Raw genomic sequence first — 23,147 nt, forward strand, 5'->3', positions numbered from 1 at the left:
CCAGTTTTGGATCTCAGCAACTTGAACAAGTGAGTTTGACATACAAAGTTTCAGATGGTCACTGTTCACCCTTGACTTTCTTGGGCAAGGATGACTGGATGTGCTTGATAAGACCTTCAGGTTATGTACTATCACATAAAAGCGAACAGACAGTCCAGAGGGTATTTGCGCTTCTAGCTGGGAGCCAGTCACTATCAGTTTACAGCACTGCAGTTTGGCCTCACCATAGCCTCCAGGGTGTTTACCAAATGCATGGCAGTAGTGGCAGCTCGCTTGAGACTGCAAGAATGCTTGGTGTTTCTGTATCTGGACAACTGGCTCATTACTGCCCCGACCAGGCTTCTTACGTATAAGAGTGATAGCTCATGTACCTCAGATTTGTTCTCGTGAGGGATTACTGTAAATTACGACAAGTCTCACCTATAACCAACTCAAAATTTGGAATTCGTAGGAGCAGTTTTCAATTTCACCTATGACAACTCTTCCTCTGTCAAGAGTGCAGACTAAGATTCCAAGTCAGAGTAATTCGCAGTACCAGTGTTTCAGCCCAGTTGATCCTTCAAGCCTTGGGTCTGTGTCAGTTGCCATAATTTTAGTTCCTCTAGCAAGGTTTCATATGCGAATTCTTCAGTAGATGCTAGCAAGCACAATGGTCCATTCTTCACCAGCACATGTTAACACAAATAAGGGTCACTCAACCATGCAAGAGATATCTCTGGTGATGGATTCATTCAGAGCAAGTTCTACAAGACTGTACTTTGTCTCCCTCACCCCAAGGCCATAGTGACTACGGACGCTTCCTGGATCGGGTAAAGGGTGCACTTTCTGGGGAGGAGAGTCCAAGGCACTTGGTCCCCAGAATAGGCCAACTTGCATATCAATGTCCTAGAAATGAGAGCAGTGCCTTGAGTGTTGCAGGCCTTTTAGAATGCCCTCCTCGCAGGGACAATTGCTATTCACATGGACAATATGTAAGTATTTTGGTACATCAGTAAACAAGGAGGGACCAGATCATATCCCTTGCGTCGAGAAACACTCAATGTGTGGCAATGGGCAATCTCATCCAACCGCTTTCTTAAAGCAATGCACATTCCGGAGAAATCTAGTGTGATAGCAGAAAAATTAAGCAGGTCCATTCTTGTACCTCACAAGTCATCCCTCAACAGCAAAGTGGCAGAAATGATTTCCCAGTGATGGGGCCAGCCTTGCTGTGATATTTTTGCTTCTCCTCTAAACAACAGATGCAGCAGCTACTTTGCCTTAATCTTTTCTTGAGGGGGGAGGGGGTCAATGAGGGATGCTCAGCTTCACAATTGGCTCCCTGATCTACTCTGTGCTTACCCATCAATCCCTCAAATTTTTAAATTCTTACAGAAAGCAGCCAGGTTGAAGAGGAAAGTCATCCTCATCACACCTTACTGGCCTTATCAGATTTGGTTCCCCTTCCTGTGGCCTCACCTTCTTTACCAACCTTGGATTCTGGATCTGATTCTTGATCTCCTGTCACACCTGACAGACGTGGTTCATCCGGATTTTCTAAACCTCAAACTAACGGCATGGTTTGTCAATTCTATTAATAGCTAGATAACCAATGCTTTCTTCCCCTGCCTGTCATCCTTTTATCTTCCTATAAACCTTCAACAAGAAAACTGTATACAAGTAAATGGAAACAGTTTGTTTACTGGGCACAACAAAAACATATAGACCCACTTTCCCACCTTCAGCCCCGATACATAACATCATTGAATTTTTGGCTTTGATCATTCATGAAGGGGCTAGCTCCTCTACCGTTAAGGTTAGCAGCAATATCTAATTTTCATAATTGGATTTGAGAATTCTTCTCTAGCTTCTTCTAAACTTTGTAAAGCATTCATGAGAGGCACTCTTCTGTTGAGACCCCGGATAAAGACCCTACTCCACAATGGGATCTGAACTTGGTACTACAAGCCTTTATTCATTCCCACTTTGAACCAGCAGCTAAATGTGACCTTATGTTTCTGATTTGGGAAACTGTCTTTCTTGTTGCGATTAACTCAGCTACAAGAATTTCAGAACTTCAAGGCTTGTCATTGAACCCTCCCTACTTGATTTTTCATAAGGATAGAGTTATATTATGAACCAATACTTCCTTCCTTTTGAAGCTGGTGTCAGAATCCGATATCAACCATAAGCAATATTTCAGAAAATTTATGAAAATTTTTATAAAGCAGAGAAATATGGAAATAAGAAAAGGCACAAATGGAAATGTTTATGGAAGAATTAAATATGCCAAAGTTACAGGCAGATGAGGCTCAGTTACTAACAGGATAGAAGGGAATGAGATAAAAATGGCTGTGTATAACAAATCTACAGAAAGTCCACTGGAATAGATGGTATTCCTGTGGAAGTTTGGAAGTTAGGAGGGAAAAACTGATAAAGATCTGGAATGTTTTGTTTAACAGTATTTTAAATGGAGGAGAAGTACCAGCATCCTGGAAGAAGGTGGTGGTAATGGTAATACTTAAACAGGGTAGAGATCCATCGGATCCAGTTTCATTCAGGCCCATGTCAATACTAAACCATGATTATAAAGTGTTTGTGTATAATAGTTAAAAGAATGGCAAAAGTGATACCAAAATTTATAGATATGGATCACTGTGGTTTTGTGGAGGGGAGGTAAACATTTGACAATATTGACAGAACATTGATGATCCAGAGGGAAGCAGAATTTAAGAAGTACCTCCTTTATTGCAGAGAAAGCATTTGACAGTGTCAATGTACACTGGGACTTCATAAGCAGGGCAATGAAAACATTTTCTTTCCCTAATACAGGTATAAGGTTGATTAGAAGAATATATGAGGTATTGGAAGCTCGAATTAAAGTGGGGTGGGGTCCTGTCTAATTTCTGCTTGAGTAGAGGAACCAGGCAGGGTTGTTCACTTTCCCATTTGTTGTTTGCATTATATTTAGACCCATTGGCAAAGAAAATAAGGGACTCAAATACAAGGATATAAGTGGTATCATCAGGAAAAGCTGTCTCTATTTGCAGATAATGTTATTTTATACATGACAAAACCAGAAAGGGACATAACTCGGGATACAAAATTTAATGAAGCTAAAACAAAGGTATAACAGTAAATTATGTACCCACACATGAATTGGTCCAACAATATCCATATTTATGGTGACAAGATAAAATGAAGTATTCAGGAGTATGGATTAACAATGATTCTGTGGTGGCAGCTAAGAATATGTGGGAAGACACTAAACAGAAGACAATACAAAAATTGAGAAACTGGAAGTTTTGTTATATGGATGCTAAGATGCAAGCCATTAAAATGTTTTTGGTCCCTTTAGTTGTATATACAGGACAGGGATTATTTTATAAACTATTTATTTGCAGTTGTTTTTACCAGGATAGTACATTGGGCCAAGATTAACCCGTTTTCAATGGAGTCCTGGGGAGAAAAACTCTAAAAACAAGCAAGGTTACAATAAGGTTTTAGGTTACAGTTATTACAAATGTTACAGACTAGAGCAAAAAAGATTACAGATGCTACAGACTAGTAAAAAAGAACATTACAGTATAACTACAGAGAAGCCATTACATCTTAAGGAAGCTTGCACTTAAGAGGTGCATTCTAATACATTCTTTGTAAATAGCTTAGTATGTACAAGGGAAGGATTTATGAGTTAGGAGAGAAAGTAAAATGGAAATTGCCAGTGTAAAGAGGGGGAAGAGAAAAGTAAAATGGAAATTGCCAGTGTAAATTATGTGGGGTGGGAGCAGGAGCATTCCCACTGGGATATTAGATGTGAGTGAATAGAAAGCGGTTAGAGGTGGTACGAATGGATGGTGGTAGGGAGTTCCAGAGATGTGCTAGACCATAGGATAGGAGATTTTTACCTGGGGGACGAGTTGGTTTATACAATTCTATTAGGTTTTGGTTGTTAGATCTTAGTAATCTGTCAGGGAGGTGCATTTTAAAGGCAAAGGAAAAGGAGGGACAGAGGGAGTGGTTGAAAATGAGCTTGTGTGCAAGAGTAAGTTGAGGGTAGGTGAGATGATTGGATAGTTCTAGCCATTTTAGTTTGTGGAGAGAAGAACAGTGGTGGATGGAGGACTTATGGCTGGTAGCGAACTTGGCAATTTTGTTGTAGCAAGAGGAAAGTTGTGTTTTAAGGGAAGATTGTAGGCTAGTTGTGAGTGGGGCTCCATAGAGGAGGGAGGGAATAAGAAATGTGGTAGAGTGATTGATTTTAGTGGAGGGTGTGTGGTAATGATTTTGTTGGTAGAGCATGCCAAGTTTTTGGGTTTTTTTGATATTTAGTTGAAGATGGGAATTGAATTTAAGCTGACTGTCAATTTGGACCCCTAGTAATTTGGCCTCTGATACCAATTCCAGAGATATGTTGTTATGGCTAGTGTTAGAGAATGTGTTTGTATTGAAAGAGGTGACTTTAGAGGGAGTAAATACCATTAATTTGGTTTTAGAGGCATTAAGTGCTAGATGATTTTTTTTTCATCCATTGTTCAGTGGTTGAGAATGCATCTTGTGTAAGCTTTAGGATTGTAGGGATGGAGGTGGCAGAACAGATAATAGTTGAATCATCTGTGTATTGGATGATATTTGAGAAAGGGATAGAGTTGCGGAAGTCGTTTATAAGTATATTGAAGAGGAGGGGACCCAGTATGGAACCCTGGGAGCCAAGAGCCAAAGGAAGGCAGGAGAAGAACGAGAAGTGTTGATTGCAGAAGGTAAGTACAGGGGACAGGGATTTAGTAGGATAGAGTTGGCCTGATGTTTAAGAAAAAGAGAGAGGGAAAATGGAAAATGTAGAACTATACAGAAGACAAGAAAGTAAAGCGAAGATATGGGAAGTCAAAATAGTGAGGAGAGGGTGCCATCTAGTGGACAAATGCTAAAGTACACCTGTGGCTCCACCAGGGCAAATCCCTGGACTGGGAGGAGATAAGAGAGGCTAGTGTAAATCCGGGAGCTAGAAGAGGGGCAAGTGTGGGGGATACAGAATTAAGAAGGGTTTGGCTGCTGGCTTTCCTGGCAAGGGAGCGTGCTGAAACACCTAGCAGGACTTTAGGCAAATAAAGTAATACAGAGGTTTAGCAGCAGTTGCACATATTTTTAGTTCCTTCATTAGTTATACGTCTAGGAGAAGCTTGGTTCTGTTCCCGTAAAGGAGATGAGGCAGCAGAGATTGTTTATTTATTTTAAGTCTAGGCGTCCAGCCAGGCGTAGTCTGGAGGACTCTTTAGAGGCGAAGTTGTGGATAGCAATTAAAAAAGTGTTGAAGAATTTTATCTGGGAAGGGAAGACAGCAAGGGTCAAGTGGGGTAAGATGATTCTACCAATAGAACAACGCGGACTAGGATTACATAATTTGAGGGGGTATTTTAGAGCAACACAGTTAAGGTTCTTATACATAGCACAAGCAGAAGAATATAATTCCAAGAGGAAAGGAATGATGCTGTTCTGCACTTTAGAGGGACCGTAAGGGAGTTTAGAGGGGGAGACACAGAGGTAATGTTGGGGCAGAAGGAGGGCAGATACAGTATGGAGTGAACTATTTGAAGCTGGGAGAGAAGTAGTTGGTGAGGAAGCTCTAGCCAGTTTAACTTTTTGAGAGCTAAACAGTGATGAGAGTGGTAGGTCTGGTCAGTGGCAAATTTGGCTACTTTGTTATAGGTAGATTCTAGTTTTTTTAGGAGAGTGGTTTGAAGGTTGGTGAGGATTTGTGATCCGTAGAGGAGGCTGGGGGAGTAGGTAGGCTTGGGATAGAGCAATGTTGGCATTAGTGGATAAGACTTTTTTTGTTTCTGTAAAGGAGCCCTAGCTTTTGGTGTGTTTTCTTAATGTTGAGGGATGTGCAGGTTGAATTTCAGACGGTCATCGATGATGATCCCTAGTAGCTTGGTATGAGATTCTGCAATAATAGGTGTGTTATTGGCAGATGAGATTGAGAAGGAGGATTTAAAATGAGTCATAGATTTAGGGATAAAAAGAAGGAATTTAGTCTTTTTTGGGTTTATTATTAGCTGGTTATTGGTAAGCCAGTTCTCTTTTGCTAAGAAAGAATTCTGAGTCATGGCTTTTAAGTCATTGAGAGAGTCTGCTATGGTGATAACTGTTGAGTCATCTGCATATTAGATGAGAGATGACTGTGGGCAGGAGGTAAATAAAAAAATTGTAAAGATCTTAAACAGTAATGGGGCAAGGATGGATCCTTGGGGAACACCCATTTTTACAGGAAGAGTAGGAGAGGTTGCAGATAGCCATTTAACAGATTGTAGACTTTCACTGAGGTAACTAGAGAACTAGAAAATGGTGGAGGTGGATAGGTTAAGTTCTGTGAGTTTGTTTAAAATAAGGGGGTGGGAAATGGTGTCAAAGGCCTTAGAGAGCTCAAGGAATAGGCATAAGACCAGCCTGTTTTGTTCTCTAGCTTGAGATATAGTGTTAATGAAATTTGTGTGTGTGTGTGTGTGTGTGTATATATATATATATATATATATATATATATATATATGTACAGTGGATATAAAAAGTTTACGCACCCCTGTTAAAATAGGTTTTTGTGCTATAAATAAATTAGACCACAATAAATCATTTCAAAAGTTTTCCTACCTTTAATGTGACCTATATAATCTGTACAATTCAATTGAAAAGCAAACAAATATAAAAATATAAAAAAATAAAAAAAAACATACAATAAAGCTGGTTGCATAAGTATGCACACCCTTAAACTAATACTTTGTTGAAGCACCTTTTGATTTAATTACAGCATTCAGTCTTCTTTTGTAGGAGTCTCTCAGCATGGCACATATTGACTTGGCAATATTTGCCCACTCTTCTTTGCAAAAGCGCTCCAAATCTGCCAGATTATTTTATTTGTTTTATTTATTTGCATTTGTTGACTGGGAAAATCCGACTGGACACAAGTCCTTTTTCAGCGGAGGCCCGGGGAGAAAAGCTCCACAAAACAAAAATTAAAAACAACAATTAATTACAAGTTGTAAGAAGTATAGGTAGGTTTTGTTTAACAATAGTAGTAAACAGTTATAGTTCAAAATGAAATTAAGTATTTAGTTAAATGGTACAACACATATCATTGGTGCCATAAAGACTAGCAAGTATTTTAATAGCTGAGCTAGCAGCTATTACCATTGATTAACAGTGGCTAAGATTACAGCTGAGATATAGGTTTACAAGCAATGTATTTGGCTGCAATCCGAGGTAGTTAGAGGGGTGGAAGAAAGGGATTAGAGAGGTTGGGGTAGAGATGTTAGAGAGGTTTGTTACAGGGGCATGCCCAGTGGTCTTTTAGATGAGATTTTAGAGCAGCCTTGAAGTTAATGAGTGATGACACATAAGTTATAATGTGAGGAAGGGTATTCCATAGTTTTGCTATGTAGTAGGAGAACAGAGCTTCTTCAGCAGAGTTCCTGGTTCTAGTTACCTATTTTTGATTTTTGTTGCTGGAGCGTAGTGGTCTGGTGGTATGATAGGGTTGGAGTAGATTTTGGAGGGAGGGACCTTTTAGAGGATGATTTAGTAGTTTGTGGGCGAGTGAGAGTTGGTACCATTGAAGGAGGTGAGGGAGTTCTAGCCAGCCCAGCGCAGTAAGTGAGGTGCAGTGGTGGCTACTGTAGTTTGCGGCAGTGGCAAACCTTGCTATTTTGTTGTAGCAAGCTTCGAGTTTACCTAACTCACTTTGCCTTAGGTTGGTAAATATTGGAGAGGCGTAGAGTAGGGTGGAGATAAGGTGGCTATTTGCAACTGAAATCTTGGCTGTTCTGGTGAGGAATTGCTTATTTCTTTATAAAGCTCCTAGTATTTTGTGTACTTTTTTATGGCTAACAAGATGTGGATGTCAAACTTGAGGTTATTGTCAATTTCAACTTCAATTAGTTTGTTGTGGTCTGTTGGGGGATAATGGTGTTGTCATTGGCTTTAATATTAAATTGGTGGGTGTTTAGATTGTGTTTGGTGGGTTGGAAGATGAGGGGTTTTGTTTTGTTTGGGTTAAGTATTAATTGTGCATCTGAAAGCCAAGTTTCAACTGAGGAAAAGGCTTCCTGTGTGGTCTTTAGATTGCAAAGGGAACTCTTGTGCACAGCCCTCTTCAGGTCACCCCACAGATTTTCTATTGGATTTAGGTCTGGGCTCTGGCTGGGCCATTCCAAAACTTTAATTTACTTCTGGTAAAGCCATTCTTTTTTTGATTTGGATGTATGCTTGGGGTCATTGTTGTGTTGAAAGGTGAAATTCCTCTTCATCTTCAGCTTTCTAGCAGATGCCTGAAGGTTTTGGGCCAAAAGTGACTGGTATTTGGAACTGTTCATAATTACCTCCACCTTGACTAAAGCCCCGGTTCCACCTGAGGAAAAGCAATCCCAAAGTATGATACTTCCACCACCATGCTTCACCATGGGTATAGTGTTCTTTTGGTGATGCAAAGTGTTTTTGCGCCAAATGTACCTTTTGGAATTGTGGTCATAGAGTTCAACCTTGATCTCATCAGGCCATAACGCATTTTCCCACATGCTTTTGGGAGACTTGATGTGTAGTTTTGCAAACTTTATCTGGGCCTGGATGTTTTTCTGTGTACGAAAAGGGTTCCGTCTTGCAACCCTACCCCACAGCCCAGACATATGAAGTATATGGGAGATTGTTGTCACATGTAGTGCACAATCAGTACTTGCCAGAAATTCCTGCAGAATTATTACGTTATGCTTGATAAATAACATTTTTCTGTGCATTTTATTCCATTTTGCCAGTAATAGTTTCAAACACTGAATACCCCCCCCCCCCCACACACACACACACACACACACAAGCACCACTGCCATTTATCATTCCTTTTGCTGCAGCCTAGTCATTCCTCACTAGATGTTCTTTACTTTTTTGAGAGAAAAAAAAATCATTTATGGCTTTCATTCTTTTTAGATTATTTCTTGTTTTTCCATTGGGCTGTGTATTTGTGCTTTTTTAACTCTAGCAACACGAATATACTTTATTTCATTCAGTAATGTTTATTTCCAGTACATACAGCTCAACCTGTTAGTGCAAGAAATCTGGACAAAGCTTGACAAAACGGGAGGGGGCAAAGGCCCAAAAATAGGGACAAATTTTAAATACTGTTCTTGTAAACTTAGAAAGTTGACAAGCAAACCCATGTGTTCTTACAGAAGAAGCGGTCACTTTAATGTGATAAAATCACCAGAGAAAAAGTACATTCTTGCCTCCCTGTAACCCCTTAGTGAATTTGTTGGAAACGTGGAAAATTATTTTAGACAAATTGTAAAGGCAAGTCATCAAGTTGTAACAACTTATCTAAATAAGAAAGGTTGGCACTCAGAGAGCTATCTGACAATAAAGCATACCGAGTTATGAAGCCAGATAAGGACGGCGGAGTGGTAATCATGAGGCAGATTGATTGTGTGCAGAATGTGCTCTTTACTTAATGAGGAAGAGACTTATGAAAGAGTTTCTCTTAGTGAACTCAGTACAGCATATGCCAAGATTGACATCTTTCTATTTGATGCTCCAAGTCAGGACACTTTAACAGTGGCTGAGTATGATTTTTTGAAAGTAGATACACCAAGAATTCTGATAATTTTCGGAATACCTAAAATTCAGAAAAATATCAGTGAACCACTCATGGTTCAAAAACTGAACCACTGGCTGCATTCGTTGATTATTTCTCTAAGAAAGTAGCCAAGGATTTTGCTTATATCTTAAGAGACTCTTGGCATTGCTTAGAGCAGTTAAAAACAGCTAAGCTTAATAAGGATGATTTGCTTGTGGCAATTGATGTGGTTAACTTATTTACTGTGATCCCCCATGACATAAGCTTAGAATACTTTTCAGAATGTTTATCACAAAGTGGACACTTGAACCAAACCCGAGTAAATCTACTGGTTGACCTGTTAGAACTGGTGATTAAAAATAATTTTTTGTTATTCGAAGGTGAATTTTTCCGACAAAAATCATGTTTGGCCATGGGGGCAAAATGTGCCCCAGTTTTTGCCAACCTGTTCTTGGCTGAATAGGAAAAGAGGTATGTATTTTCTTCTCTCTTTACATCCAGGATACATGTGTATTATAGATTTTTGGATTATATACTTATAGTTTGGAGAGGAACAACTTCTGAAGTGGCAGAATTTTTGAATTACATTAACACCACCACTCAATACCTAAAGTTTACCTACACCAAAATGAAATTGATTATTTAGATATTCTTCTCAAAAAAGATAATTGCACAGGAGAACTATCATCTAACATTTATGAAACAGACCTACACTAATACATTATTGAATTTTGACAGTTGTCATCCTGAACACCAGCGTAGTCAAGAGACAGATGGTCAGGCTGTCCAGGTTGATCAGTGATGACAAGAAATTTTCTGAAGAATTGTTAGTTCATTGGGATGTTCAAGGACAGGGGGTACCGTATTAAGCTTTTACTGTCAACTAAGAAAGAGGTAACCAGGAACCATGCAACTAGGTTCCTACGCATCCTAAGAGGAGGGTCACAGTAATATTAACGTAAATCATGATGATGGCTTCAAAAATTATGTTATGATTTTACCTTTTAATCAAGATGCCTCGCATTTAAAGGGAAGCATGAAAAAATTTTGGGAGCCTTATTAGACGGTGACCTGAAAAACAAATTAGGGTCAGAGCCTAAGATTGTTTTCAGTAGAGGCAAAAATATTAAAGAAATTTTTGAGAGGAACATGGATACTAGAAAGAACAATTATGTCTCTAGAATGCATAAATGTGGCTTCTGTTCAAGCTGCAGATTTATTAATGACGGACCGTATGTCCAGATTGACTCTTATGGTAGGAACTTAGTGTCCAGGGCGCTGTAATTGTAACACTAAAAATGTCTATATTGCTACCTGCATTTCCTGCCCTGCATTTTATATAGGCAAGACCACCAGGAAACTGCATGACAAGATTATAGAACACAACAGATATATTAGAAATGCAGAGAGTACCAGTGCCCTTTACACACACAGTTCAGAGTGTACAAATTTCAGAAAGTTTCTATTTTTTGTTGTTGATAGAGTTTTGGCCATTACAAGAAGGGGTGACGTTGACCTTGATCTGCAGATCCATGGGGAAACCTGAAATTAATGACAATTTCCATCTCGAGTACCTTGAAAAAAAGAGTAAAACAGGTTTAAATACATGCTCCTTTAAGCCTAGTGAATGTTAGCAGTTTTTAGGAAAGAAATTTTTTTAAAAAAGATAATATTTTTAAACAATTTTTAATAACATGTATATGGTTTTATTACTTAGTATTTTATTGTATTATTGCAGTAATTCTAATAACATGGATGTCATTCATAAACTAGTACATTATTTATGAATGCATGATGTTACAGGAAATGATGTCGGTCTGTTTTTCCTATTAATGTGACTGTTGTGAATTTTTATTTGACTCTGATGATGCCTGGATTGCAAAAGGCAAAAGCGCTAAGTCTCTGGTGATTTTATTGTATTAAAGTGACCGCTTCTTGTGCAAGAATACGTTGGTTTGCCTGTTAACTTTTTTACTGTAATTACCACACTGCTTCTGCATTTGTGTCCATTTCCCAAACTTAGAAAGTTGCTAGAGTAAGAAGGGTTTGTGTTAACATACATTTTTCTGAAGGATATGAAGTCTGAAACTCAAACGTATGTCATTATTTAGTAACTTCAGTCCTCAGATCATCCCAGTAATTTGTCAGAAAACCATAAATTTTATAAGGAATAGACCAAAAATATGGGGCAAAAATCTGGACATTCTGCGAAAATCAGGACAGTTGAGATGTGTTTCCAGATATGAGAGATGATCTTTAGCAATTCCTGGAAACTATTGTATTCCTTGTAAACTGGTTTCTCTATAGAGTTTTACTAAGGATTTGGATACAGTTAATATAGAAAAATAATGTATGTGCAGTGCATTATGTGCTGTGCAACAAAGAGTGCACATTAATGTTCAACAATAAATATTCATTATCTTCATTTTAGTTGCTGCTGTGTTAAATAAATCTACCCTGAACTGTTTGTCTAGTTTCCTATCAGCAAGAAACATTTTCTTACAGTAGCTATTACAGCCTTTGCTTTTAGAAGACAGTCTGCTTTTTGCATATTATTAATTTGTAGAGAATTCTTAGTTAAATCGGACTTGTGTTTAAAAATAAAACAGCAGATTATAGATAGCCAATCCATGTTCAGGAATTCTTTAGAAGCTGTATATTTGTGGACTTGTTCAGGATACTTGTGCTAATTAGCATTGTTATTTTTTATAGCCATCAGATGATGATACAATCAGTCTACACTCTCAGGTATCGGAATCAAGAGACCAAGGGCCACTGAAATCTGATAGTCACATACCAGGGTGTAAATTAGAATCGCACAAAGGTAAGTCTTGTTTGCTGTCTCTAGAACAAGAGGCTGCACTCTGTTTTCAAGTCTTCAGGTTTTTACTATTTCTCCCTTCATTTTGCACCCCTAGATCAGGAGCCATATGACTTCATTGATAACACTGCAGAAGACACGCCATTGTCGGAGCATGGAGATGCACCTCCTGGGGGACCACTTGTTTCTTATCTGAAAGTAAGAAGAAATAACTCATAACAAGAAATATAGCAGGCATTGTAGTTGTCTCTATTCATTGGTCAAAAAATGTTATGATTATACTTTTATTTGCTTATCTAGCAAAATGATTAATGGGGGTGACTGTAGCGAAAACAGAGCAAGAAAACTATAGACGGGAGCAATGGTAAATTGGGATCCCCTGTTGGTGGAGGGAGAATTCTGAGACACTGAGATTTGAAGTGATTGTACCTTTGATAGTATTGGACAAATCCTGCTAAAAGTTTTGGCAAATTGCACCTTCATATTTTATGTGCTGGTATAAACAGTTTGAAAAGATAACAGATGATGATGATGAAATTAATGGGTGAGTAAGATGTGTGTTGCAGGCTGAGGATGAAGGCAACTTTTTATTATCAAGTGTACTTGTCTGTTGAACTGACAGGGCTATGAAGTATACAAAGTAAAAGATTCTAACATGGGTTTGATGTGTACCTAGATTTATAAGCAGATGGAGATAACGTTGGGTAATAATCTGTGTATATGAGTAATTTGTTCACGAGCAGAGAATGGTACTAGACTAATCATAAAGGATGACAAAGGAATGGGTGATCTAAAGTCAAGACAAGGTGAAACTGGGTAGCTATGCATTCCATATAGTCAGTTTAGTACCTCCCATTTATCCATCCTGCTTTCAGTGTATGCTTTATTTAGTTTTGTGTACACAACACAACCATAGCCTTACCCAGCAATGAGTGGACCTAATGCAGGAAATAGTCCTACGAGTATGGTCTTTTTACAGGTAACACACTCGCCTATTGACAGTTTGGAGCATTGCCATTTTCATTAGCATTGTATTTTTCAGATGAGGAAACAGAAGTCTCCTGGGAAGATAGACATGGGAATGCAGAGTTCAAACAACACTCAGCTATAATGCAAAATGAAAAAAAAGTTCTTCGAGGCAGCAGCACTGACTGCTGCAACATGTGGCCTAGACTTTTAATGTACTGATTATGTATGTAATAGTTATACAGGTATCCATACACAAGAATGTGACAGTAAAAATTGTGCATCACTGGTTCTCACTCTTACTGAATGAATCTGCATATAAAGCTGCGAAACACATGACGGTCTCAGCATATTTGCTTTTCTCCACAGAAATAAGAGCTTACAGGAATACTAAGTAAGACGGTAAATGTTACCTTACAAATAAAGTTTTCTTGTAGAGATGTTCCAGTTAGAAGAACTTCAACCGAGGGGTATTAAATAGAGAATTGTGAGTTATCTCTCAGTTGTATTTGACCTCTCTGCGTAAGACATTCAAAACTAGTTAATGTATACCATTTCATATTTTTTTTGTAATTGGAAGATTTTATGGAATTATTGAGATTGTTGATCTACTATTCATACTGTCCCAGGTACCGCCTGCCTCTTCGTCTAAGTGGGTGGACCTGACCAATGAGGTGGGCTACTAGGATCCGATCGAGGTGAGTTTGGCCTTTCAGGTCATGGGAGAGAATCATTGCTTCTCCAAATAGAACAAATGTGTAGGCTTCCCCTGGAGTCAGATCTACCCTGCGACTTCCTCTCTTCTTTGTCTCAGCTCCACCATGCATCCATGAGTTACAGCTGAGAAACTGACATTAAAAGCAGTGTTCAGCTGCAAGATGAGTCCTCTGAGGAGTCAGATCCTTCCCCACTGGCATTCCACAAAAAAAAAGAAATGCAAGAGAAAGACACATCCACCCCTATCAGAGTCTGTCACTGACTGTGTAGATCAATGGGGTTCCCCCTGTCCCCTCCAGAAGACAGTATTTTCAGTGAGATTCTCATGTTAATGTGACAAGGGAAGTCTTGGTCCACTGATCCACTCTCTTAGGACAAAGATGTTTTTTTTGCAGCCTACTGCATAGTCTCTTTCTGTATGTTGTGTAGTCCCTCCTGTGGACTGCCTCATTGAATTGACTGTTAATAGGTTATTGCAGGAGCTCTATACCTGTGAGTCAGTACCCTGCAAGTCAGCCAAGATTCTCAAACCCCACTTCCAAGGACAGTCAGTTTTGGGCCAAGTGTTCTGCAGTTGTGGCAGTGACTACTAAAAAAGATCTGGAAGAGGACACTACTGATCATCCACCCAGTAAGGAATCTAGGACCGTGGGCAAGTTAGAGAAGTGAGTGTAAGCTTCAAGGAGGTATACACATAGGGCCTTGAACTATGCTACTTATGTGAATCATTTCGAGAGAGATTTGGCACAGCAAGAACTAGCCTGCCTAAAAATACTACCCACATCAGCTTCTAGAAATTAGCTGGAAACCTTTCTGGTTGCGTTGTTGAATATTGCTAACCTTTTCATGATTCTCATGCATAATGTAGCTGATAGTGACACATGCTGCAGGACCAGACATTACTAAGAGGCCTTATCCTTGGCTTCAGCTTTGTGACTTTGTGGGTAACTTTAAAGCTTCCTTTGCAAATGTCCCCTAAGACAGATCATTCTTGTTTGGTCCTTATGTGAAGGAGAAGATGTATAAGTGTGAGTAGGATGGGAAAACTGTTTCTGCCATGGGATTAAGGATTTGAGACCCCTTAAAGAGTATGTAGTAGGATCCAAAAGGGGCCAGATCTCTGCGGTTCAGAAAAGCCTAGCATCAACACTCTCAATCCATTTCTGATTCTGACATGGTGCTGTGACAGAGGTAACCCTTTAATGGACACATGCCCAAAGGGCGAAGTGGTCTGCAAAGCAAGGGATATCATGAACTTTTCCCCTGACAGACCACCTCCGCCCGGAGGCAGTCAGGAGTCGTTTATCTTTCTACACCCCTGCATGGCTGGCCATCCGTCACAAGATGCTGGTGACTGATAATATACAGAGGTTATACATTTCCCTTTTCCCAGCCTATTAACAAAATAAGATGCCTGCATCTTGATGTGCCACCCCACCAGCAAAAGGCAGCCAGAAAATTAATTATCTCTCTTTGCTTCAAAAAAGAACCATCAAAGAGGTCCCAGTAGACCAGAGCCAGAATTCTATTCAAGATTCTTTTTGATTTCAAGAAAAACGACCTCAGGCCAATTCTGGTTCTCAGCCATTTAAACAACTAGGTAAAGAAGACCCATTTCAGGATGGCCACAGTGCAGTCAGTTTTTACTTGCTTACAGGCAAATGAATGGATAGGCATACTGGAGTTGATTGAGCATATCTCATATCAGAACAGCCAAAGCCTCCCTAAGGTATTTACTCTACTGCATGGGAGCCGGTCACTTTCCATTTAAGGCCCTGTCCATTCATCTCTCCACAGCCCAAAGGTGCTCACCAAGTTCTTTTCTGTTATAGCCCCTCATCTCTAGCTACAAGAGATTCAAGTGTTTCCATATCTGGACAACTGGCTCCTTGCTACCCCTGCAAATGAATCATTGGTCAGTGATCGAGATGGCTTACTCCATTTCTGCCTGTCCTTTTTTTTTTTTTAACACTTTTATTAAATTATCCCTTAAGATGCAGGCAAACATACATTAACAGAAAATAAAACAAACCATATTAACATTTTTTTTCCATTTACATACATTGAACTTACATATGTTTTGTTTCTGTTACCATTCCACCATTACATAAATTGCTGAATTCCTGCCTTTCCTTAAACCTCATTCCTCCCCCTCCTCCAGTATTCCCCTCAATTTCCATTAATTTCTATGTAATTTGTTCCTTCCCTTTTCTAAGGTTCCCTCTTCCAGTTCTTTTGTCTCATTCATAACGCTCAGTACTTCAAATGCTGCTGATTCAGACTTCGATTTCCATTTTCTAGTAATTGCTGTTTTGGCAGCCAACATAATTAAACTTAAGACCTTGCTATGTCTAGGCATTTCAGATTCTGTGTCCCAGCTCAAAGAACATTTCTTTAGTTACGCCATTTGCTCATACAGTATTTCTGATAGAGTACTCTGTAGGAAAACTTTAAAATTTATCAACTCATTACACTCTCAGAACATATGCCCCCAGTTGCCTGTTTATCCCCATCATGCCACCAAAATTTGCTGTCTACTTGGGGTATAAAAATACATATGCAAACTTTTCCAACCATATATTGTAAACCTTCTGAACTTTGTTGCATACATGGGAGCCATACACTTGTCCTCCCACTGTTCTCTTGCAAATTGCTTTTCTAGAATCTCTTCCCAATCTTTTCTAGCTTCCTCTGATTGAGTCTTATACAGTATTTTGTATGCTGTACTAATTATTTCCTTTTTAACTGTGTCTTCTGTTCTAGATTCACCTAAAACCTCCACCAGAGCAGGTCTTTCTCTTGCGCTTCCCCTATACTTTTCTTTTTGTATTCTGATATCAGTCCCTGTTAGTAGAGGTAGTCTCTAGCCTGCAGTGTAAATTTCTTCTTGACCTCATCCCACTGATACTTCTCTCTCTATATATAGTTATTTTCTCTCAAGATTTGCCAATATACCTCCAGTAAATTCCAACCCCCTCTTGCCTATGTTCTGTACCATTGCTTGCAGTCATCCCTGTTGGCAAAATCTTTGTCTATTCTTGCATTGCCTTTGTTCTAAGAATACTTTATGTACTTTATGAATGTAATATTCTGCATGGTGGTTGTTATTCTCGTTAAGGATCTGCATCCAAACCCCCCTCTATTTGTACAACCCTCCCCCTTATCATCATAATCCCTTTCCATTTTGACTTGTAAGCTTCTGCTTGTGTTCTCTGTATGAACCTTAACTGTGTAGCTGTAAAATATCCCTTCAAATCAAGTCTTCCTAGACTGCTGGTTTTTTTTTTTTTTTTTTGCAAGGATCAACTTATCCCACTTAACTCTTGCCCTCTTCTCCTCCCAGATAAATTCCTTCAGTTCTTTTAGTTATTGTCCACAATTTATTTTCTGGTTGTTAAAATATACCCGATTCATATATCAAACTAAAGGGACTAAAAACAGTTTCATTGCTTCTACCTTACAATCCATGTCCATAAACAAGAGCTTCCAGTTTCTCAATTTTTATATCTCTTTTTTAGATTCTCTTCCCACATATACTTAGCTGCCATAACAGAAGCATGTTTAATCCATACTCCTAAGTTTAAATAATTCATTTTATCATGTCCCCATAAATATGGGTACTGCTGAACCAGTTCATTTGCGGGTAAATCATTTACAGCTCTTGCCTTGGTTTTATCATTAATGTTTTATCCCAAAAAGCCTTGAAACAGTGTTAAAATGTTCTGCAACACCGAAATGTCCTTTTTCTGGTTTAGTCAGATACAAAATATCATTGGCAAATAAATCCAACTATACCATACCAATTATATCCCTTATATTTCTTATTTCCTTTGTCAGTTGCTTAAATGTAAAGCAAATAGCAAAGGGGAAAGAGGACACCCCTGCTTGGTTCCTTTGTTCAGACCCAACTTATCAGAGAGGAACCTCCCTCGCACTTTAATTCTTACTTCCAATCCTTCATATATCCTACTAATTGTTTATTGTGTCATGGAATGCAAATGCTTCCATCGCCCTACTCATAAAATCCCAGGTTACTGTGTTGAAAGCTTTCTTTGCATCAAGACCTACTAACAGCAGCAGTATTTTTTTACATTTTGCTTCCCTCTGGATAAATGTTGTTCAATTAATGTCAAATGTTTGCCTGCCTTCCACAAAACTACATTAATCCATACCTATCAGTTTTGGCAACACCTTTGCCATTCTTTCAGCTAGTATAGACATATATATTTTCTAATCACAGTTTAAAATCAAAATGGGTCTATATAAAATCAGGTCTGATGGGTCTTAACCATCTTTAAGTAGTACAGCCACCACAGTTTTATTCAAAGATGTTGGTGCTTCCTGTCTTTTTAAAATACCGTTAAACAAAATCTTCCAGTTCTTTATTGCTTTCTTCCTTACAAACTTCCATGGGAATACCATCTGTTCCTGGAGATTTTTGTGATGGTGGATTATCTATCACCTTTATCTTATTTTCTCCTGTCTTTGGTCAACCCTCATTTTCCTCTAATTTTGGCATAATTAAGTTTTCTATAAACATTTTCATCTGTGTTCTTTCTTGACTTCCACTTTTCTCTGCTTTATGCAAATTTCGTAAAACTTCCAAAATATCTCCAACTTTTTACCCCTCTCTCCCCCCCTCAACCTTCCCACAGGAAATATCATCAAATATAACTCCCCCTACTATCACTAGGGAACAAGTTTGTAATTCTCTCTCAAAGACCAAGAACACTGCCTCTGTGGGCCCAGACAATATCCCAGTATGCCTTCTAAATAGCATGAAACATGACATATCAGAGCCTCTGGAATTACTATTTAACTGTAGCCTCCAAACAGGCTTCATGCATAATGAATGGAAAAAGGCAACAGTCGTTCACTGCACAAAGGTGGTCTATCTACAGACCCTGGAAACTACAGACCCATAAGTCTCACTAGTCTTGTATGTAAAGCCATGGAAAGAATTATCATGGAGATGATCAGAGATATAGTAAACCTCCAGACACTGGACCCAACCTAGTTTGGTTTCGTCAAGGGCAGATCATGCCTATTCAACTCCGTTGGACTTTAGGGAAGGTTACCAAAGCAATGGATGAGGGCAGAATCGTTCACACTGGCTACCTTGACCTGGCCAAGGCATTTGACACACAATGCCCACCTCGGGCATTGTTGACAAACTCAAGAGGTTAGTTAAAAACCTGTATGCCACCCGGTGGAAAGCCAACTGGCTCACAGACAGGACCCAGGAAGTTAGAAATGGGGAGTCCATCTCTACAGAGAGGCCAGTTGCAAGTGGAGTCCCTCAGGGATCAGTCCTTGGACCTCCCCTTTTTGTCATTTACTTTTCAGAAGTCAAGGCCAATGTCAGTGGTCTCTGGCTGACTAAATTTGCAGATGATAGCAAATTAGGAGCTGTCATTGAATCTCACACTGACACAAATGTTCTCCAGGAGGGACTGATACAGGCAAACAACTGGTGTCAGAGTCATGGACTAATACTAAAGGCCAAAAAATGCATAATAGTATCCATTTGAAAGTCAGCCATCTCTGGTGACTGTCATATTGACAACACACCCCTTAGAGTTGACCCAGTAGTCATGGACTTATGGACACGCACAGATAGTACTCTAGCCTTTGACCATCATGTGTTTACAGTGGTGAGGACATCATTCTGTGTTGCTCAACTTATAAACAGATGTATGGCATCCAAGTCCAAGGAAGTTGTTGTTCCACTGTATTCAGCATTCATCAGACCTATCATTGAGTACCATGCCAATTTGGTATGTACCTAACCAGGCATATCCAACAGTTGGAATGTCCACAGAGGTTCCTCACTAAAAGAATATAGGGCACAAGTAAAATGTCCTTTGCAGCCTGCCTCCAAGGCCCTATCCCTGTATTCTGTCTCCTACAGGCTTTTAGAGGGGAGATCTATGCCTGGCATCAGGTTTTTGTCAGACTCCACTCTGATGGACCTCCTGCATATCCACAAAACAAACAGCACCAGAATTACCTGTTTTAAAGAATTAAACCTTGCCTGTGATATAGGACCTGCTGGAGAGATAAGTATGTGTCCCATAGACTACCCCGTCTATGGAATAAGCTCCCCCATCCATGTGAAAATTTCCTCCCTAACCCAATTCAAGTACAACTTGGACAATTGAATGTGAAACCAGAAATTCATCCCAGGTTTGGGACCTATGTCTCTAATGGACACAGGTAACCTATAAATGGTACATCTCCCAGGCCCACACTTACACTTATCAAGGGTATCAGAACTTGTCAGAGATTTGAGATACATGGTTAGGCTTAAAAAGGCCCTTGTGGTCGTTAGCCTAGTAACCACCTGTGAACTTATCTCTAATACCTTTACAAAATCTCTGGTTATTTTTCTTGTTATAGGCTCCCTTAGTTTGAGGACAGCATTTTCTACTTTCTGTTGGGTAAGTCGTGCTAAACGTTTTTGTGCTTTCAAGTTATCAAAAAAGAATTGCTTAAGAGCAATCTTTCTAAAGTCTTGCATATTATCTAGATATTCCTTTATTTTCTGTTTAGTACTCTGCATTTGTGCCTCTTCTTGTTTTGTGAGATTCCCTTTATTCTGCAGTACTTTAACATTTGCCATCCCCTCTAAGTAATTCCTGTTACTTAACAGTATGTCTTTTCCCATTATTTGTACCTTAGTTTTAAACTTAATATCTGATTTTGTCAATCTTCATTCATTCTTGATGAGTGGGACTCTGTTCCGACCCCTCGGAACCAGCTCGGCCATTATACAGCTCACTTCAGCCAAAAAAACTCTTGAGCAAAGGCTCTTCCAATAATGTCCCTCTCTCCATTACCTCAGATATCAAAACAATAAATCCCAAAAGCTGATCAGGTCACTACAACTTTATTAGAACCAGAAATCTAGTGACTAAGCACTTTCGCCATTAATATGGCTTCTTCAGAGTCATTGGATAATGCTCAAACCATAGATTAAATAGCTCAGTTAATCAAGTGATGGGCCAATCATAATAATACAACATAAAATGTCATGACGTACAAACATTACATGTAATATGTGTGTATAAAAGTATAAAAATAAATATAAAAATACTATGACCATTCATAAAATTCACTAATGAGTTGATACATGAAAAATACTCAGTCCCTTAATATACTATCCATACTATCAAATGAAAAGATTTTACATAAGAATAGCAGCAATCTAAAAGACTTATAAAAGTATGTTGTGCTTAAAGAATAATCACTTAGCAAGTAATACCACACAATGTCAAAAAAACACTTTGAAACAGTCATCATGGGACAACCTGCAAACCCAGCTATGATAAATGATGACGACATGAATGTCCCTAAACTACATTTGATCTCTGTTTTAAAACTGAAATAAATGAAATGCCATCATTTAATCCTGGTGGATGCGTGGCATTTAACCTAAGTTGCCACCTGTTTTCTTTGTTTTCAACCAAAAGTCCTGTCATCCCCACCCCTTGTATTAGGTGCCACACGGTCAATAACAAAGAAAATAAACTTCTTAAAATTGGTGCAAACAGTACTTTGACCATACAATGCATTGTGAACATCCTTATTTTTGATTACTCTCAGATGTTCACCTATTCTATCCTTAAGTCTACATACTGTTTTGCCCACATAGAAGGCAGAACAGCTGACACAGGTTGCCACATATGCCAGCATCGTGGTGTTCCAGCTGCATTTGCCCAGGCATGACAGAGTGTGATTATATCCATGTATTTTCCATATAGGGTCCGTCACTGATGTAGCAACAGTATTATCTGCATGCCCCACATTTAAACATCAGAGATTTATGCCATTTGTAATTGTTGTTTTCCAATATGTTCTTGATGTTTCTACCCCTACTGAATACAACCTTCGGTTGGGGTCCCAAATTTTCCTTACTGTGTTCATTAAAACAGAACTCATGTTTTTGTAAGCACATCAATGAGGGGTGAACTCAGTAAATTATATTTTAACACAAAAACATCACGGTTGTCTCTTTTCCAAACTCCTGCTGTGTTAATGCCCAATGTAAAAATGGACGCAAAGGCCTTGGATCTTTTTTGCAAAACCTCCTGCTTTGTACCCAGAAGAAGTTTTAGAGGGTAGCCTCTCTCCAAAAACATCCCCACTAGGATAAATATTTCCTGTAGGAAGGTTTCATTGTTGCTAACAAGCCTCGACAGCCTCACCATCTGCCCTTTAACAATGATTTTCCCCTGATAAAAAGGGTGGCAGCTATCAAAGTGTAAAAGGGAATTAGAAGGTATTTTTTTCCTGTGAATGTTACTATGTGAACAGGAGTGCATTTAGCGCCCATAGCTACCCCAGCAACCTGGTGAAACAATTCGCCCTCAAAACTTATGTAGTTGTTCAGAACAATTTCTATTAGTTCTGTCAATGCATTAATTTTAGTTTTGTCAATCTTATCGCTCACAAGCAAAGACTCTCTAAAGTGAACCAACCCAATGTCATGTGGGATGACAGTAAACAAGTTGACTACGTCAATAGTGAGGAAAGAAAATTGATTTGAAGTGTCAATCTGCCTCAGTTGCTCCAAACAATGCCATGAGTCTCTTAATATGTGTTCAGTTCCAGAGACTACACACTTGGACCCTATATCCACAAATTCTGCCAGTGGTTCCGTCTTCGAACCCCTGGCTACCACAATAGGTCTAAATGGTGGATTATTAACATCTTTGTGGATTTTGGGAATTCCAAAGATGACAGCAACAGTGGGATGTACTACTGTCAAAAAATTTGTTTCATTTTCATCAAACATTCCTAGAGTGCATCAGATAAATATCAATCTACTCCAGTGTAGGCCCTGTTGATTTCACTTCTAGAAACCCTTTTATATGTTGTGGTGTTCAAGATGTCGTGCATTTTAGTTGCATAATCGATGTGACTCATGATAATGACCCCCCCACCCTTGTCCGGCTTCATGATTCTTAATTCTTTATTCTTAGCCAGGTTGGTCAGGGTTTGTTTCCTCATAACTAAGGTTGAACTGATTTTCATTATGGTTATTACTCTGTA

The 23,147-nt window shown here is 39.0% G+C and overlaps 1 protein-coding gene across 1 annotated transcript in view; it reads left to right on the forward strand.

The window, feature by feature from the left end:
• The window catches only part of LRCH2 (leucine rich repeats and calponin homology domain containing 2), a 2,522,829-nt gene that overhangs the window by 1,270,899 nt on the left and 1,228,783 nt on the right, over window positions 1-23,147 (forward strand). Inside the window, exons 10-11 of the mRNA XM_044057297.1 lie at window positions 12,302-12,413; window positions 12,508-12,608. Coding sequence (XP_043913232.1) covers window positions 12,302-12,413; window positions 12,508-12,608 — 213 coding nt within the window. The remainder of the gene's footprint in view (window positions 1-12,301; window positions 12,414-12,507; window positions 12,609-23,147) is intronic.

The sequence above is a fragment of the Protopterus annectens genome, chromosome 15.part0 (assembly GCF_019279795.1).
Source record: "Protopterus annectens isolate FY-2018-M chromosome 15.part0, PAN1.0, whole genome shotgun sequence".
Lineage (NCBI taxonomy): Eukaryota > Metazoa > Chordata > Ceratodontiformes > Protopteridae > Protopterus > Protopterus annectens.